Source organism: Sorghum bicolor, chromosome 3, assembly GCF_000003195.3.
Source record: "Sorghum bicolor cultivar BTx623 chromosome 3, Sorghum_bicolor_NCBIv3, whole genome shotgun sequence".
NCBI classification, from domain to species: domain Eukaryota; kingdom Viridiplantae; phylum Streptophyta; class Magnoliopsida; order Poales; family Poaceae; genus Sorghum; species Sorghum bicolor.
The window spans coordinates 51234969-51254762 of NC_012872.2; the positions used below are offsets into that span (position 1 = coordinate 51234969).

General features: G+C 41.6%; 3 protein-coding genes and 1 long non-coding RNA gene across 4 annotated transcripts; 3 read left to right on the forward strand and 1 right to left on the reverse strand.

The window, feature by feature from the left end:
* Nucleotides 1063-2620, reverse strand: LOC8078187 (thiamine thiazole synthase 1, chloroplastic). The gene is made up of 2 exons (XM_002457969.2): nucleotides 1624-2620; nucleotides 1063-1528 (listed from the first exon to the last, which is right to left on the reverse strand). The coding sequence occupies exons 1-2, from the start codon at nucleotides 2518-2520 to the stop codon at nucleotides 1361-1363; spliced, it is 1065 nt and encodes a 354-aa protein (XP_002458014.1). The 5' UTR covers nucleotides 2521-2620; the 3' UTR covers nucleotides 1063-1360.
* LOC8078188 lies at nucleotides 11750-14914 on the forward strand. Its single transcript, XM_002455762.2, has 4 exons — nucleotides 11750-11862; nucleotides 11967-12144; nucleotides 13435-14343; nucleotides 14445-14914. The coding sequence occupies exons 1-3, from the start codon at nucleotides 11762-11764 to the stop codon at nucleotides 14185-14187; spliced, it is 1032 nt and encodes a 343-aa protein (XP_002455807.2). The 5' UTR covers nucleotides 11750-11761; the 3' UTR covers nucleotides 14188-14343; nucleotides 14445-14914.
* On the forward strand, nucleotides 15366-17413 carry LOC110433279. Its single transcript, XM_021455073.1, has 6 exons — nucleotides 15366-15657; nucleotides 15916-16238; nucleotides 16314-16497; nucleotides 16584-16703; nucleotides 16794-17132; nucleotides 17204-17413. The coding sequence occupies exons 1-6, from the start codon at nucleotides 15589-15591 to the stop codon at nucleotides 17339-17341; spliced, it is 1173 nt and encodes a 390-aa protein (XP_021310748.1). The 5' UTR covers nucleotides 15366-15588; the 3' UTR covers nucleotides 17342-17413.
* LOC110433329 lies at nucleotides 19073-19629 on the forward strand. Its single transcript, XR_002450726.1, has 2 exons — nucleotides 19073-19311; nucleotides 19387-19629. It is a non-coding gene; the product is annotated as an uncharacterized LOC110433329 (long non-coding RNA).

Consider the following 19794-nt stretch of genomic DNA (forward strand, 5'->3'; position numbering starts at 1 on the left):
TTGTCGTACACCCACCGCTCACTCATCATTGATGTGTCTGGCCATACCCTGTCATGATGGGAGGCGGGGTACGCCTAACCCGCCATGATCCATGGCGGGGTACACATCAGCAACCCCTGGTGCTGTATGCCACGTGGTAGCTGTACCCCGCCGCCATGCATGGTGGGATACAGTTCATTTGTTCCACCATGCATGGTGGCGGGGCCAAACGGGTTAGTGTTAAAAATATTTTCGAAACCAAGTCAAATTTGAAATATGTTTTGAATTTAGGCAAAAAATAAAAAAATTCCCTGATGGAGAGGGTCCATCCGTGGTGACCTGAGCACCTGCGAGAGAGAGAGAGAGAGAGAGAGAGAGAGTCTGTGTGTCCATGGCCGATGGCAGGGGTCCATCTACCAATCTGCGGGGCCTGGGTACCTTAGAGAGAGCGAGGCTCCGACGATGCCAATGGCTCAAGGTTGGGTCCATCTGTGGCGACCTGGGCACTTCGAGAGACACGGCTGGTGTCTGCGTGCTTAGAATAGGAAAAAAAAATGGTGAGAACCATCCCTACATAAACATGGTGACGATGTGTGGCTGACATGTTGTCTATAAGGTATCTGATTTACCATCATATGTTAAAAATAGTATCGCGCGCGTTATGGTAGAAATGGTCCTCACTAATTTTTTTTAACCCCTAAAAATTGGTTGCCGTGCTCAGTTTTTGCATTACCCGATCGATCAAAATTGAATCGGGACTAGAGAAAAGCAGATGACGTGGCAAAATGAGGTGCCGGGGGGATCATGGGGCAAAATTCGTATAGTACTAAGAGGAGAGATGAGTCGACCACTGATTCTCGCTGAGATCCTTGCTTTTGTACGTCTTTGTCGATTCTTGATCATGTGACTAACTCTGCGCTGAAGCGAAACGTTGGCCGCCCATCATCGTCCGTGAAGATGCCAGGCCCTCATGTATCCGCGATTCGGGATTTGAAAGAGACATGAATCCAGTCAGCAAAGCATTACGGTGACAGCAGGACAACACTTGGGCAGAACAGAAAGAGACCAACACCACCAAGACAATTGTGATTAACCGTGCATTTTATTGTTTCATCAATTCCATCTTCTCTTATTCGTTCTGGCAGCAGGACCCCACGAGTGGCCCCCACGTGAAGAGCACACATATGGCATGGCGCGGTGGTGGCAGGTGGTGCTATGAACACGACACACTAATAACGAGACGAGAGAAATTAAAGCTACACGATCGAAGGGAATTCATTCATTCAACAACAAGGCAAAGGAAAGTCCCAAATTAAAGAAACCCCGTCCGTCCGTCCCAGATAAAGACGCTGCTTGCTGCTGGCGTCGATCGATCACTCGATCAGGCGTCCACGACCTCGTCGTCCTTGGACGCAATCACGAACTCCTCGCGCAACGCCGGCGACACCTTGGGGATGGTCCCGTCCACGGCGTTGGGCCTTCCCAGCGCCTTCAGCGCCAGGTGCGCCGCCTTCTGGCCGGAGATCATCATGGCGCCGAACGTCGGGCCCTGCAACCAAATCATGCATGCATATCAATTCCTGTTTCTTCAGTGATGAGTAACGCAATATATATATAAAACAGGCCGGAGTATCCGTCACTGACCATCCTCGGCGCGCCGTCAATCTCGGCGACCTCCATTCCGGTGACGATCATGCCTGGCACGACCTCGCGCGTGAGGCGCACGATGGCGTCCTCAGCGGCGTTCATGTCGAGCGCCTTCATCCCTGGCACGGCGGCGATCATGCCGATGTCCTGGAGCCTCTTGACTCCCGTGGCCCCGAACGGCCCGTCGTGGCCGCAGGAGCTGACCACCACCTTGGCCTCCATCACGTTGGGGTCCATGCACGACTGCGTGTCGTGGTTCATGGACACGAGCGCCCAGTTGGTGACCACGCCGCCGACGCGCCCTCCCTTGACGATGAGGTCCTCGACGGCGACGGCGTTGAAGAGCTTCACGTTGGGCCGCGCCAGGACGGCGCTCATGACGGTGGAGGTGAAGAGCGCGGCGTGCTTGACCACCACGTAGTCGTCGGCGGCCTCGTCGTAGGCGACGCCGAGCTCGTCGAGGAACAGGTGCGCCGGCTTGCGCACCACCATGGCCGAGAACAGCTGCCCGCCCAGCCACGCGCCGCCGCCCGGGGACACCGACTGCTCCACGATGGCGACGCGCACCGTGGGGTCCTTGGAGAGCTCGTACGCGCAGGAGAGGCCCGCGGACCCGGCGCCCACGATCACCACGTCGGTGTCGGCGTGGGTGATCATGTCCGTCATGTAGCGGCGGGTCATCTCGCGGGAGACGATCGACTCCTTGATGGGGCTGAACTTGAAGGACGTCAGGTCGTAGGGAGGGTTGGAGGAGGAGATGGACGCGGAGATGGCGGCCGTGCGTGGGGCGCCGCCGGTGGACACGACGACGGACGACGGGGCGCGCGTGGCAGACGGGAGACGGGAGCCAGCGAAGGAGGACTTGAGGAGGCTAGACGCCGCGGTGGTGGCCATGGCTAGCAAGCTCTTGTTGGTTTCTTGCTGCAGCAGAGCAGTGTGTGAGGGACTTGAGGAGGCTGGTTGCGTTGCGCTTGCACGGCCGAGGTTTAAGAAGGGGACGAGGCCGCTGACGAGGGAGGCGCTGCAACAAATATCTCTTCTTGGCTGGCGCCATGCATGGCTACGTGTTAGCAGATGGGGCGTGGTTGGTCACGGGCAATCTGGGAACGCTGGCAGCAGCGTGGCACCCACCTGCATTAGCTGCTGCATGCAGATATTTTGGAGGGTAGATTGATGGCTGGATGGCCTTTAATTTGGAGGGGACTTGCTAAAATTGTGGGTCTAAATTCTATTTTTTTTTTCAGACGATGATTATTAAGAATTATAGCTTTAAATCATTTCTACAGTTCTAATTTAATTTATAACTTTTAATTTCGAGAATAAAAAAAATCATTAGACAAAATCATAAACTTGATAAATTGATTTATGTTGGCATAGAAACAAGTAATAATTTGTAATTTACAATTATTCTCTAGTCAGATAAAGATAAAAGTTTGATATATTATGACCTAAAGACAAAAAAACAAATCATAAAAAAAATTAATTTGTATTAGTTGGTGGTAAAGGGTGTTGTTTAAAATAAACTTAAAAATCAGACACTTAAAATATAGGAGAAATGTAAATCTCCTTGTTTACCAATCTTACCATGGATTGATGCAGAGACGATCCACTTCATAACTTTGGTGATCCTCGGCTGATGTAGCACATCAGTAAAATATCTGTGGCGTGGTCTCTCACCATCACCCACTCGTCAGGTGAATCGTCATATCTTTGTATCTCCATTTTGGGTGATATTACCACATCATTTTCAAATACGTATGTCATAGTACGTTCTTGATTTCTAAAGTACGCAGCCGAAATTGTGACCGTTGAAGTACCTATCATGTCTCATAAGCAAATCCCACCACCTGCGAGAAAGACGATGCCATGCAGCCAAAGAGCCCAAGACACGGCGCAAGCTCATACTAACATGATTGATGTCCACTATGGCACTATCTTGGCATAAATTACCGTGGCGTCATGCTTCTTTAGCCCTCAATATTGTAAAATCTGCACTACGCTACAAAATGGTATAGGTCACGTCCGATCCGATCCCCTCAAATATCTGCGCCACGTACTGTATATATTTGGCGCCATACGATTCATGAAAGCGACCTTGCATCCAGAGGCCTTTCCTATGAAAGGATCAGGTCGTTATTGTACGTCCACCTTTCCTTTCCCTGCTTATTATGTTGTCATCCTTGTATTGGAGATCTAGATCTTTCGGACCACACTGTCCCATGATTTTGACATTGGATATTTCATCAGGACACATCAAGCATGAGCGACGTCGTATAATCACGAATTAGTTACTTTTTTTTTTCTATTGCAACAGAATTAGTTACTTATATGTACTCAAGTCGGAGGAAAGAACGGTTGATTTGTTAAGGAACTGCCTATCAATTTGAGCTGGGTACTTTCAAAATGTCTAAAAGTATTATAAATTTAAGTTATAATTTAAAAAAGTCCCAAAAACTTGTCGTTTTGTCTTTTTCTTTTCTTGCCGTTGAATCCAATCAGCATCGATCTAGCTTGATCCCATGCACTTCGACACCATAGTTAAGATCCTATTTACATTCATAAAGCTAATAAGTTAGCCGTTAATAATTAATTCTTTAAATCCAAATGGTTCCAACTAATTGTTAGCTGAATATCAACTAACAACTATTTCACTAGTTACATCAAACCAGCTAATAGTTAGCTATGTTAATATTAGTTATGAGCTATAAACTAACTATGAAAGCAACCATATGACTCATGAAAGCGACCTTGCATCCAGAGGCCTTTTCCATGAAAAGATGAGGTTATTGTCCACCTTTCCTTTCCCTGCCCATGTGGTGATATATAACTAACAGCGTGTGACCCTTGCATTGGATATCTAGATCTTTCGGACCACTGTCCAAATGATCTTGACATTTGATATTTCATCAGGACGCATCAAGCATGAGCAACGTCTGACCCGTATAACTAGATTATAGTAACTAAATTACTTAATTATGTACTCTAGCTGGAGGAAAGACTGAATTAGTTAATTAGATTATAGATTAGTTTAGGGATTGCCTATCAAATTGAGCAGTCTGTACTCTCCCCAAAACTCCTTTTTTTTGGCTTGCCGTGGAATCCAAATCAGCATCTTCATCCCATGCACATTCACACCATAATCGAGTCTTGGATCCATAGAAACTAATAATTAGCTAATAATAATTAATTCTTTACATCCAATCGGCGTCCAATTAATTGTTAGTTGAATACCAACTAACAGTTATCTCACTAGGTAGATCAAAGCCTTGTTTAGATCCAAAAACTTTTTGGATTTTGACACTGTAGCACTTTCGTTTTTATTTGACAAACATTGTCTAATCATAGAGTAACTAGGCTTAAAAGATTCGTCTCGTGATTTACAGGTAAACTGTGCAATTAGTTATCTTTTTTATCTATATTTAATGTTTCATGCATGTGCCGCAAGATTCGATGTGATGAGAAATCTTGTAAAGTTTTGGGTTTTTGGTTGCATCTAAACAAGGCCCAAATCAGCTAATTGTTAGCTGCTAATGTTAGCTATGAGCTATATACTAGCTAACTATTAATAGCTAATGGACCCAAACAGTACCTATTTCGATCCAACCATAATAATAGTTATCTATAGCTAAAAAAGCTACTAACTATATAACTATTAGCTAACTATTAGCAGAGGTTGTTTGGACCCACCTGCTAACTGGTGGTTGGCTATATCAGCTGAGAGAAACCAGCTAATAGCAAATTGTTAGCTGGGTGGTGTAGTTAAGATATAAATTGAATTATTAGCTGAGGATCAACGTAAGACCTTAGTTAAATTTTAGCAGATAACTGTTATTTATCTGTTCTGAAATACAAGGTATCTAAGCAATTTTAGACCGAATAAGGAGTCTGATAGAAGACTAACTTGCTCCTCACCGATTAGCTTCTTCAGTTGTCAACTTTCTTGATTTTCTACTAACACATACTTAAAAAAATATGCATATGCATGTCACGGATTTTGGCTACCAATTATAGAAGTGGTTTTCTTCTGTAAGATGGTATTTAAAATGCACGCATGGATGGTGATTTAAAACACAGGCTCACATGGATGTTGTTGAGCAATCCGAGTACCTTATACACCTTGAGACAAATTATGAACCTTTGATACTTTATATTTCAGAATAAAGGGAGTAATTGTTAGCATAGCACATCTACTTGCTATGATAGTGGCATGTCTATTAATGAGCCTGTTTGGATCCCTAAGTTAGGGAACAAATTCGTTGCTCTAAGAGTAACTCCAACAGCTTGGCTATTCTTATTGGTGTGGCTATTTTAAATTTACATATCAAAAATTAGGCTCCAACAAATGTATTATCTGGCTTTGTAAAATAGAAAGTTAACTATTCTTTGATTTTCACTGGCCATATATAGCTAACCACTAACACTAGCTATCTGATTTTGTAAAATAGTAAGACTGTTGTGGATCTTTTCTTTTTTAAAAAGTTTTTACTTTACAGAATGGCTAAACAATAAAATTTGACTACTAATTTTAGCCAAACTCTTGGAGTTGCTATAAGTGAGCAAATTCAAGTGCCTGCACAGCTAAATTGTGAGTTTCCTAAATTGCGTATGTTGAAAAAGAAACACAGCGACATCCTAGTTATTCCACATCTTCCTTTGTCTGTCTTATAATATCTCAAGAAATTTTTTTTATAGTAACTTGGGCCTTATTTATTTACAATTTTTTTTTGCAAAATAGATACTGTAGCACTTTTGTTTATATTTGACAAATATTGTCCAATCATAAACTAAAAAGGCTCAAAAGATTTGTCTCACAAATTATAGACAAACTATGCAATTAGTTAAGTTTTCTATCTATATGTAGTGCTCCATGCATGTGTCACAAGATTCCATGTGATGGAGAATTTGAAAAATTTTTGCAAAATTTTTTAGAAAGCTAGAGATTGGCAAGATATTTATAGTAATTTGCTAGAGTATCAGAATAACATGTGAGACTTCGAAACCCTCCCATAGCACCTAAAAAAGAGCTAAAAACATGGTTTTGAATTTTGATTGCTTTCCCCCTTTTTTTTTGAGCAAAGTGATTTTATTGTCTCACCGTTAGACATGTCAAGGGAGCGCAAATATAAGACACGGAATCCTGTTTTCCTGGGCCAATGCCAGGCCGTTGAAAAGAAAATATAGCTCATGATGCTAACAAAAATTATACGTTTCTCAAAAAAAAAATTATACCAATATCTAAATTAGGTAATTTCTATGCAAAATTGAGTTCTGTTAGTTTATCCAGACATGTTTTTCATTCCTTCTTAGATTGTTAGTGTAACAATTGACAATATGACCTTTTAAATAATTGAATTGCTGTAAAATTTTTTTGACATTAAGGTGCATTTAAAATGCAAATAACTCCACTAAAGTTTATACAAAAATACGATTTGATGTACAAAATCAATGTTCCATTTTTCATAACTTATTACGAATTTTGTATAAAATAATATACTTTGTAAACCTAAAAGGATCATGATTCTACGATTTGAGTAATGCTCTTCAAGACATCGTACTAATAACTGGCCCAATCAAATAATTAAATACCCAGCCAATTGTAAACAGTTTTGAGCATCAACAATCGTACAACAGCCGTGTTAATCAAACAAATGCACAAAATTAAGGACTAAATTAATAGGACTATATTGTAAAATTTGGCTATCTCGTGTTCTCGTAAAATATAACCTGAACAGAATTTTCAACAATATAATTAGACCAAAATAAATTTATATGCACTCGACTGAGTTACCATGAACTCTGTAAAGAGTTTTTTTTTCGCGAACATGCCTTGCATACGTGTCTGTATTCTGTAATAAGATACCACAGAAAGTAAGGATAACAATGTTCACTATAACTTTGACTTTCGAAATGAATGTGAATCCACGGTAATATATGACGGAACAAATTCTTTGCACTTTGTCAACCCAATCTACAGGTTTGTTAATGGAATTATGGAGGTCTGCTCCGGTACTCTCTACTTATTTTTTTTTGTGAATCTCAAAGCAAAAGTAGTTAATGTGGATAGGGGCAGGTTTGTATTATCAATAGACAATTACTTCATTCTTATCCTGTTCTGCATGCATGCATGCAAATTAGCCTCTCCGTATTTTTCTCAGGATCTAATTCTACGTGTTTTGTTAAATGTCATATTGTATTTATAAACATAATTTGACCCTAGTAAGTACGATAAATAAGAAGTTGGTACAACTACTTCGTAATAGCGGTAGTATAATGCTTCATTAGAAAAATGCTAGCATATCCTGGTTTTAAATTTTTGCTTTTTTATGATTTTTGAAGATGGCCGAAAAAAATCAAAACTTCACATAACATTAATGCATGTGCTTTATTGTGTGTGTGTATATATATATATATATATATATATATATATATATATATATATATATATATATATATATATGGTAAATTTTTCCTACTCCCTAAGAGTAGAGTAATTACTCCCTCCTCCAACTAGGCAGAAATCTTTTACTAATCGGGTGCGTATGAGATTAGTACTCAATCCATCCCAAATTGTAAGTCGTTTGACTTTTTTAATATCAAGTTTGACCACTCGTCTTATTCAAAGTTTTGTACAAAATATCACTTTTTTTTATGTATTGGTTTATTAATGAAAGTTCTTCAAGAATGACTTAAATTTGACTATATTTGTATAAATTTTTTTGAATAAGACGAGTGGTCAAACTTGGGGTAAAAAAAGTCAAACGACTTGCAATTTGGAATGGAGGGAGTAATACTTACCGGGCCGATGGGCGAGCGGGCATTGGACCCGATATAGCCTTCCCTTCCTCCCGAGATCCACTTTCCTCGGTCCATATTTATCGTATGCCAACAGCAAACGCTTCGGCAGGCCATAAGCAAACAGTTCCATAGGCGGCGGCACCGGCGACAGTCCCCGCATGCCCTTCGAGACTCCACCTCACAAGCTCCTCTCCGGTCACCAGCGGCAGCAGCCCTCCCCCCGCTGCCCCTTGATCTGCATCGGCCAGTTCGCTCCATTCAATGGCGCCGTGGCCAGGCCAGCGCGCTTGCATTGGTGGCCCCAGCGACGGCGTGACAAAGCCCCGCACGCGGACTCAAGATCAGAGCGGCGGTTGGCACTAGGCAGTGGTGCAGTACGTCAATCGCTCCGATGTATTCTTAGATAAGTTTAATTTCTATTAGTATTGTAGATCGGGCCCCTGCTTGTTGCATTCGTTCCATAGATTTTTTTTGTTAAATTCAGCAGATTAATCTAGATGGAGTATTCGTTATTATGGAGTGAGTTGTTTGATTCAGATATCATGGAACACAGATACAGAAAATTTTCTTCAGCGGCGGCCAGTAGAGATTTATTAGAAAATGCTAGCAGTTGTCAGATCGCCGACATTCTTGGAGCTTCGATCATCAGCCAAAAGATGGATGTAGTAGCAAGTAGTGCTGCGCAACATCAGCTGCCTAATCTTGATTGCTGAGCACACCCCAATGTTTCTCTAGATGATTCAGAAAACAGTCCAATTATATACACTTTTATTATACCTTGATTCTTACGTTCCATGAAATGTATGAGTTCATACTTCAAACTCATCTAGCATGTATATATACTCTCATATCCAAACAAGTATGTATTCATACTATCCGTGAACATGTATCTACTCTGTCAATACACACGTACTTCACATGTATCAACACCGCCATGTATATGTACTCATCCTCAACGCCGCCATGTATATGTACTCGTCCTTAAAATGTATGAATATGTACTCTTACACGAAAAAAGTATGTAGGTATACTCCTTTTTTAAAAAAAGTATGAATATGTACTCCTTATATTATGAAATTTAAGTATGAATACATACTTTATAATGGTCCGTATATGTGAACACACCCTTAATAAATATACTCATACTCACTAATCAAATGTATCAGTAATATATTAGTACGTATTTATACCCTAGAGTATGTGTACATACTTTTTATAAACTAGTATATTCTCAGTAGTATACTTCTGCATACAAAGTAAAGGGCCGTGCGAATGGCCAGATATATACCCACTCGGCACTTTTTTTAAAAAAAATATATATACCCAACGGGCCAACCTGACCTATGTCAAAAGCAAATAACTAAAGAACACCTGATCCGTCTTTTAAGGAATCGACATGCAGCCCTTGATGTTTTTCAACCCGTTAACTACTGAACCCGTTAACTTCTCCTAATTGGAAGGAACCTGAACGGTACATACTTCAGAGTTGATGGGGGAGTAACTACTCCCGGGAGTATAGAAAATGCACCCTATATATATATATATATATATATATATATCTTTTCTATATATCACCCTGGGTACCGAATAATATTTGGTACCCGAGCTCAAATCAGCCCGACGACGCCTCGCATCCTCCCCAACCGATGTCGGCCCGGTCCACACAAATTCTCCGATGTCGCCCGACACCTGACGCCCGATCCCCCTCGCTCGCACCTCCCCACGATTCGAGCTCACTCCAGGCGGTTTTGCGGCTTCCCAACATCGCCGCCGTCCTCTTCCCGTCCGTCGTCCACTCGCGCGAGTCCGTCGGCGGAAGGTGCCTTCGAGCGTCGCGAGTCCGGGGCGTCCTCCGAGCGTCGTTGCGTCGTCCTGTCGTCCGTCGGCCGAAGGTCGTCGCGGTCCGGGGCGTCCTCCTCGCGCGTCCGGGGCGGGGCCGTGCCTCCGAGCGTCGGTCCTGGGCGGTGTCCTCGCGCGTCCGCGGCGAGCGGCCGGTCTCCGCGCGCGTCCGGGCGGGTACGCGCCTCCGCGCGTCGCGCGTCCTCCGCGGCGAGCGGCCGGTATACGCGCGCGTCCGGGCGGGACCGCGTCTCCGCGCGTCGCGTGTCCTCCGCGGCGAGCGGCCGGTATCCGCGCGCGTCCGGGCGGGACCGCGCGTCTCGCGTCCTCCGTGGCGAGCGCGCGTCCGCGGCGAGCGGCCGGTCTCCCTCACCAACGACAACGAGAACGACGGCCTGCTGCCGACCAACGTGTACTGTACTCATCCTAATCTGCTTCACTTCAATGGCGGTGTGCCACAATTAGATTACAAGCCTATAATATGATTTCATATAAATGAGAAGTTTATTGTACTAGCGTCTTGAATTGCTTTTGACATTAAAGATGTTTCTAGAATCACAAATGTCGCAATCATTAAAATTAGTGTTCCCTTTTCTCTTTCATGTATTTCCCTTCTTTTTTTCATTTTTATTATCTCTAGGGTGTGGTTGTTTTAGTCCATGATGCAAACTCCATGAACTATGATGATGCCATCTTTTCTAAATTTATTGGACACACTTTTATCAGCTGTTGCAGCATGTTCACTTGGGCTTCCTTTGACAATGACCACGGTAAAATCTCTTATAGTTTATAAAGATAGGGTACAATCACGATTGAGCTTTGGAGTAGGGGCAGAAACACCAAATTCTTAGTTAATTCGGACAGTGAGCTCATCGAAACAGGGAGAAGCTCCTCAGTCCTCTCTCCGTGGTGGTGCCCGGCCCCTCAGTCCTCTTGCATCATTTGGGATGGACCCGCCCGGCCCCTCAGGTTCCTTCAACTCCTTATTCCTATATCTCGCTTTAATGTCCGTTCCTTGAATTTTTTTTGATTGGATCATACATGTATGCTTTTACTTATGGCGTGATTATAGTTTAATAAAGTAATTCTATTTATTCTTAATTTGTAGATGATGCTCACGCCGGAGAAGGTCCTGCTTCGTCAACTAAAAGGTTCTTTCTTTCATATTCCCATTATGTTAATTTTTTAATACATTTATAAAATTTTAGCATCTGCAACAACATTTTTTTGTGGAGTGAGCCTGTAAATTTAAGTTGTACAGCCTATGAATGTAGTATTCTAAATACATTTTGAATCATTGACTTTAGAATCCGGTTGGAGCTAGTGGATAAAATGCCTGACAATCCAAAAGTGCTTGTATTCGAGAGCACACAACAGCGGTCAGTACAATTTTTGTTTGAAAAAAATTAGCGACATTTTCATGTGTTCTTCTTGCTTTTGTCTCACTTAATTTCATTATTGCCCATTTAGGTATGAGGTCCCTCTGCGACAAGATGAGAGGATGCCCTCCTCACCTAGAACAACATCTGCTTCAGCTCCGCGTACCGTGGATAGGGTGCCGTGTAACCTCAAGAGGGTTGTTTTTGAGAACTCGCAGGAGAGGTTCATACGTGTTTTATTTTATACTAATTCATTCCATGTCTATGAATCGCTGATTAATTTGAATTCTTAGTCTGCTCATAAAGTTTGTTTCTGCGCTTTTTTAGGTTTGAGCATCATATTCGACCAAACCAGCCTTCTGCAGCTAGTCACGGCAATGATGACGACGACTTCATGCCCTTTCCCAACACTCGTTCATCTTCACGCATCGATAAATCTAAGGATGTTGGTCCTAGGAAGACTTTGCAAGCACGAGCAGGATTATCGACCGGTGCTTGTACACAGGTGTATACCATTTATTTAATTCTGCATTTTCATTTCACAAGAGTAACGATTCTAAAGTTCCTCTTCGTACAGATCATTAGCTTGTTTTGTCCTTCAATATTCATGAATATACTCCCACGTCATTGTTCCCAAATTTTTACTATTCCATATTTGTCTTGCTTTTGACTACTGTTGTGCAGCCATTAGCTAGCATAAACTGAATCTGCCATGCAGCCAGCACAAACTGAATGCTGCTGCCGTTCAGCCAGCATAAACTGAATTTCTACAATTCTTCGATCGCTTGTATCCTGAACTGAGAAGCTAAGACTTACTCAACTTTGTAGATTAATACTGACGCCACTGTAGCCTGCTGCAGAAATTTAATTTAAGACATGACATATATTGTTCCTCTAATATAAACCTAATAGGTCATCCACTATGCAGCTTTGTTGATCATAATACCCAAACCCTCATGTAGTAGAGCACTCCTCACTCTTCAGTACAGGGGGGATATAATAAACGTAATATTAAACTATAATAGACCCTCATGATAATTGAAGAGGGAGGAACACAATAAACAGCTAGTATATTTGCTTGTGCTACCACATAAGATTAAAGTCTGAAGCCAAAAGTATAAGATTAAAGAATAAAACTTCAAGGTTATGTAAGAATAAGGAAACACAAGAATATCAGGTTATGTATTCTATAAGGAGAGTAAGTGTCCAAGGTTCATGCTGCATCTATTTGGGAACCATGGAGATAAAGGAATACCTCAATTAAGTAAGCTGCATCATTTGATGACCACCTTAATTGGCATCTCCATCTTCTTGTCCAAAGTGTAGTTACCTAATAGTGCGGAGCATAAGTGAGCCGAGCTGCTGCTCTTGGGATGTCTTTGCAGAGAAGGGTAGGGGAGATGAGAGTAGAGCATTGCCATTGATAGGAATGAGAGTAGAGCGTTGCTGGAGAGGAGCACATGTAGCACAAGTCATTTGCCAAATAAAATATTCTTCTCTATGTTTCCGGTTGTGGGCACCGTAATTTGACCTGCACACAAGAACTCGCTGAGGGCGAGGCTAGAGAGTGCCCGCCACACCATTGATCCAATACATCATCCATAGGACAGGAGATGCTCCTGCGTTCGCCAGCCTCCTTGTGCCTCCGCCTCGATGGATCTCCAGTCAGCATGGAGGAACGACTACGCATGGATTAGTTTATCATTTCTACACCACTTCACAGATTCCTGATTGTCTATTTCTTTTTATATATTTCTGTCCTTATTATTTCTAAAATTCTTGTTATTTGTCGCAGGCAAGACAAAGGAAAAAGAGAGCTACCAACCGATCCTCCATTGTAAATGTTCGGTGCAACCCCAGAGACGTTATTTTCACCACTGGTTTGTTGAACCCACAACAATATGCTGCTATTGAAGCTGATGGTTTTGCTGAGTTGCTAAGAATGAAGATCGATGCTGTAGAGAACAAGAATCTTATTATCTGGCTACTGGACCACACTGACCCGGATCAAATGCTAATAAAGTTAGGTGCAGGCAAGGTCCTTCCGATCACTCCACAAATAATTAGCATGGTTCTTGGTCTGCCTATAGGGGGTCAAAACCTCAAGCAATACTCATGGAAGGAAGGTATCATATTTCGTCAGCAGCTTATCTCTGATCTAAACCAAAGCCTCACTGAAGATTGTGACATACATATATCCAACTTGCAACAAGAGATCCTTAAGGGAAATGTGAACCCCCTCATGAAGAGATGCTTCTTAATGATACTCTGCAATAGGCTGCTACTTCCTAGCAGCAGTAACACCATTGGATCAAATGACATCAAGAGGACAATGGATTACCAATTGTTCGGAGTCGTTGACTGGTCCCAGGCTGTATTCAATGATCTCCAGATTGCTGTTCGCACCTGGCACGACCGGGACAAAAAACAACTCACTCAAAACATTTATGGCTGTGCCATTTTCCTACTAGTACGTTTCTTTTCATTCATCACTATTTTTATTATTTTTTTTCAGCTTTCCTGCCACCCAATTATTTTTTGTCAATAGGTATACTATCTTGACAACATTGACCACCCGTCCTCGTTGGCTGATCGGACTTCCACTCCACGTCTTACCTTTTATGATAATGCTCTCATAGATCGCTTAATAGCTGCTGATACAACTTTAACCACCGAGGGTGCACATACTTTTGGTGTCCAACCTGTGAGTCACTTATCTTAATTCTTATATCCATATTCATTTTTATTTTTATAACCATTTTAATAATGAGCTTGTTTTCTTCAATTCAATGCTATTTCTTCCAGTTCAAGCCATGGAGTACCACTTGCTACGCTGCTCCAAATGTTCGTGGTGCTCCTTGCCAAAGCAGAAATGTTCCTAATGCAGGAATACCCAATTTAGACATTCCACGCCTACAAGATTTGTTATCTGGGTCGATAGATGCTCTCACTGCCCCACATAGAGAGACAGTACGGGGTTTCTTTTCTGAGTTTGATCGCACACTTTCTATTAACAAAAGGTCCATTGAGAATTCTATTGGGAACATTGTGACAGCCCAATTTCGGCTAGCTGATCAATGTCGTCCATTCATTCATGAACTTCTTCACTCACAATCCCGAGACACCAACATTCCAGGTGAAACTTATAGGACAACGCATACCCACACTGATCATGATACCCGTCAATCAGGCCATTCTACCCCGCCTTCAATGACAGGCATACTCTTCATACTCTTGTTTTAGTCAATACATATGTTATCTCAACCTGTTGCATGTTTTTAATCTCCACTATATTCTATTTATATTTGTTTTGCTGTCATTCTTGTTATGTTTCACCACTAGTACATTTGTAGGTCCTAGTTCATTTACCCCTACAGCACCGACAGGCCCATTTGGCTCCCCTGTTCATGGTGTAGTTTCACCCCCTCAATTTTCTGAGCAATTACCTGGTCCATCGACTGTACCGATACGCACCACTTCAGAAGATGTTTCTGGTACACCTCTTCTTCTTGTATCACATATTTTTGAGTATTCTTCCATTGTTCTAACGACATCCGTTTACTATCCTTTATTAATATTTTCCTTTCACTGAAGCTTCAGTTTTATCTCATGCTCCTAACTCATTTCCTACCTCTCTGTGGCGCCCTATTCTTTTTTATATTTCAGCTATTACATCAATCAGAAACCATAATTATTCTTTCCAATTTGTGCACACAGGTTCCTTCATTCATACAAATGACTCTACTGTTCATTCTAAAACTCCAGTCCATACTCCGGTTATGGTTCCTGCACGAAGCACCACTTCGGAAGACGGCAGCCCAACACCTTCACACGGTTACAATGTGTTTCTGTTTTATTCATAGTTTTCCCTCTATTTTATTTCTGTCATTTTTCATCCCCTGTACTTTCAGTTTCTGGGTTCGATTATTCCCCACTTTTCCCTGCAACAATGGACCAATCAGTTTTTCGACAGTCATTGTTTCCCGTGAACAGCCGTACAGATGTCACTCTGTCTAAGGTTCTCCCAAAACTCATTTTACCCTTTATTAAATTAACAACTTAATACTATTATAAAGCATCTATCATTTTCCTTAGTTTTAATATTCCTAAGTTGGCATATGTTACTAGTTTTATGATTTCTCTCTTTATGTTACACTCAGCGTACAAAAGGATCCTCTTAGTTTCCTCTTCTTTATATAGTTCCATAGTCTTTTATTTTGAGCTTCAAATCATATTCATTAAACATTTCTTTCCTTTGTTTTTTTCTTATTTTTAGACACAGGGCATCTCTTCTGTTCTACACAACTCTCCTTCTTCTGCCTCTGACCATTCGCCTTGTGAGCATAACTCTCCTTATGCTCTCAAACTATCTGAAGGAGGCAGTAGTAGAACACCCGGAAAAGAGACCCCTTGTGCGTTACAGTGGTCGATCCTAGATGATCTGCCTATGTTCAAGCTTCCCGGAAAGAGACTAACCAAGAAGCCATCCAAGTTTTATTCACCCTTCAAGCCTGGCATTCTGTCTCGTCCTCCTCCCAATTTACAACTTTCATTGTGTATGCATGCCTACCTTTGTGCAGATGACTCTCCATTCAAAAGGTTCCTTTTGACTCTGTTTTGAACCTTCCATACTCTTTCTTACATTTTCCATAATGCTTATTGCTTTCCATTTAGGAAAACTTTGATGCACTTTGGGTCACAGCCACTCAATGCCCGAGATATTGCTTCTTCCTTTCGTGTTGGAAACTGCATAGACATTGAGTTCATGTATGCATTCATTAAATGCATAGCTGAAGATGACTTTAATATTCGTCCTGAATGCCATGGGTATAGAATTTTCCTTCATCCTGTTGTCTCGGTACGTCCCCCTCATTTTTCAAATTAATCATTTCAAATTTTCTTTTGTTATTACAACATTTATAATAATCTAATCATTCTGTACAGGATATTCTTAAGTCAGGGTCCTTCAGTTTTGACAAAACTCATCATCAATGCAGTCCGGACAATGTACTAGATCTTATCAAGCGATGCCTCCCCACGACTGACTTACAAAACGCAAAGATGGTATTTGTTTTACTTCATTTTTTTCTTACTCGCTTGTATCTCATTAGTATTCCGCTAAAGTTGTTTTCATTTCATATACAAATCTCGTAGATATTCCTTCCAGTTTTGCATCTTCATCATTGGTCGGTATACTGCATCAACCTTGGCCAAGGCCGTATTGATGTCCTAGACCCAATGGATTATAGTTCTACCAATGAGGCCACGTGGGATACACATCATTCAACAATGGGCCAGAAACTCATGGAACGCCTTAGTGTTTCACTATCTCTGGCTGCACCCCGCAAATTCCCCCATTTTGCAAACTGGAGACGTGTACCAATTCTGCTTCCATTTCAAAAGAATATGTGCGACTCAGGCTTATTCTCCATGAAGTATATTGAGTTCTATGACGGCGAGGGCCATGGTTCTTTGCGGACTACTATAGACCCGGTACGAATCCTTTTTGTTGTTATTATATCCCTCAATTTTTTTTTCTTCCACCTTACCATTTTTCCTTGTAGGATTGTTCGATCGAGATGAGGGCAGAAATGTTGCAATATCTGACCTTCCATACGGCTAACAGAGTCCATGCTCCCCCAGAACTCCTTCAGTTCCGTCTTGGAGAGTCTGATCCTTCCTTCAACCCACTGTTTTATTAGTGTAAGAGTCATGTTTCCTAAATGTGGTCGACAATCTATGCTCACAAGTTCTAATTTTTTCATGTCCGTTGCTATCTTTCCCCTAAAATCTTGTCTAGTATATTTTCTTTTTGTTGCTGTTACTTTGATTATTTCACCAGAAATTTCTGTCTCCCTCAAAATAAATTAAGGGCCATCGATTTGCCTCTTCCTGCAAATGTTTCACTTTGGGCTTTACTCAGACTCCATGCAAACACAATATGCGCTCTTAGTTGTACTTAAATCCAGTTGCCTTGTGCCAAAATAGTCATGGTCATAGCAAATGGTTGCATGTACTGCACATAGGTGGTTGTAAAGCAAAATAGGTTTCAGTTAGTTGCTCTAAGGATCCGAACCACCAATTCTTTTTGTCAGATGGTCATGCATGTCCTATTTTTAGACCTTGTTGTACTCCAAATTTTAAGCGGACGAATCTATATAAACTACATTCCGCATGCAGACATCATGCGGACTTTGTTGGAGTGGGGTCTGCAGTGGGCACAGGTTATGGACGATCATGGCTCCATTCTTGTTTTGTACTCGGTGCAGTTAGCGGGACCCAAAAAGGACATGTCAAAAATTGATGGCTCCATGCATTGTTACTTAAGGAACAAAATAAATGCATCAAAACATAGAAATATGCCTACATTTAGGTGGCACTCTTTCCAAATAATTAAAGAAATTATTCATTGCACAAGTCAAGAATGATAACATTTGATGGTACAGTGGAACCAAAGTGAACAAGGTAAACAAACTAACAATTCACAACTATACTTATTTGAAAGAATGCATAAATATAAAATCCTAAACAACGAATGAACTAGAAAAGCAGCTTCTTCTTGGCTTTAGGTTCGGATGTTTCGCCGTCTTCATGCGAGTCATCGTTAGGTTCTTTGTGAACCGGACCTTGAACTTCATTTGATCCTTGACCTTCATCTTCGCTGCTTGTAGATGAATCCGACTCTTCAGGCGTCCGTAAATCCTCATCACTACTGTCATCATAAGGATCATTGTCGATCCTTATGGGTACGTTGTTTTTCTTGACAACGGACGAATGATCTTCCTTTTTCTTGATGGGAGGGTTCATATTATCCTCCACGCCAGAAGGATCGACCTGCTTCTTCGGTGGTTCGCTAAATATTTTTTTGCGAGATTTCTTAGTGTACCTTGAATTTGTTGACGTCGTATCCCCAGCTCCATGTTGATGTAATGCCCATCGGTTCCGATAGAACTCCCAGTATTCCTCGCCATACAGACCAGGGGGCTTAGGCATGTTTGATTTTGTGGATGAAAGAAACAAATTCTCTGGCGTCAAAGTGAGATACAAATGAGTTCTGGAAACTAAACAGTACTACTACAATTTAACGAGGGAGATATATATATATATAGATATAGCTACCTTGTGCTTGGTATACGCCTTTGCATGGGTTTAGAGATGCGGTGCTGCTTGATGCTTTTGCCGCTGTGTGCGCTCATGAGCACGGCTTGGTCCTGTGCCGCTGCATGGCCGTTCGCTGTGTGCGCTCGTGAGCACGGCTTGGTCCTGTGCCGCTGCATGGCCATTCGAATGATCACGCTGACCATTTGTTGCTGCATGGGTGTCACAAGTTAATGGTCCTAAAATAGTATGTCTGAATGGCTGCATGTACAGGTCCATCCTTAATATATTCGTGAGTGCAACTATTCATTTGACAAAACCAAAAACCAGGAGCATCATGGCAGGAAGAAGCGAGAGTCATTCAGGAAAAAATGAAGAGCCTTATGGAGAGGAGAAGGGTGACTCATCAAGCATGAAGAATTTGCGTGCTAGGATGCTCCTAGGAAAAGCCTTGACAATCGTCAAGGGAGCAAGTAAGTCTAAGAAAAAATTTAAAAAAATCATGCGTGAAGCAGAAAAGTTTCATTCCTTCGATGGGCTCCAAGCTGACGATGATGCAACGGATTCAAACAAGGTTAGTTCATTACTCCCAATATTATTATATAAAAAATCTGTTCAAACCGGGTGTAAATTTGTATCTTTATTGCAGGATTTCAAATGAGAAATGAAGATGAAGGTCTTGTAAATGGGGAGATGAAACCAAGTCAACGGGCCAAAAAATTGTGACTCTCCAATCAAGATCGATGCATATGGAGTCAGACTGTTTCATGCAAACACATGAATATAAATTGGTCTGCATAGGACTTGTGTTTGAATAATAGAAATGTTTGTGCTCTAATCTGAGCTATGATTTTCACAGTGTAAAGAGGTGTTATGCCAGCAATACAATTCAGACATTCTAAAAATTTTATTGTAATATTTCTAGTTTTTTATTTGTTCGCATTATTATGGATGGATCATTGGTTTACCAAGACAATTATCCCTTCTACATTTGTTTATTGTATTAACAATACATGTTTCAATAAAACTTCTAACAAGGTTTGTTTATGATTTGAGA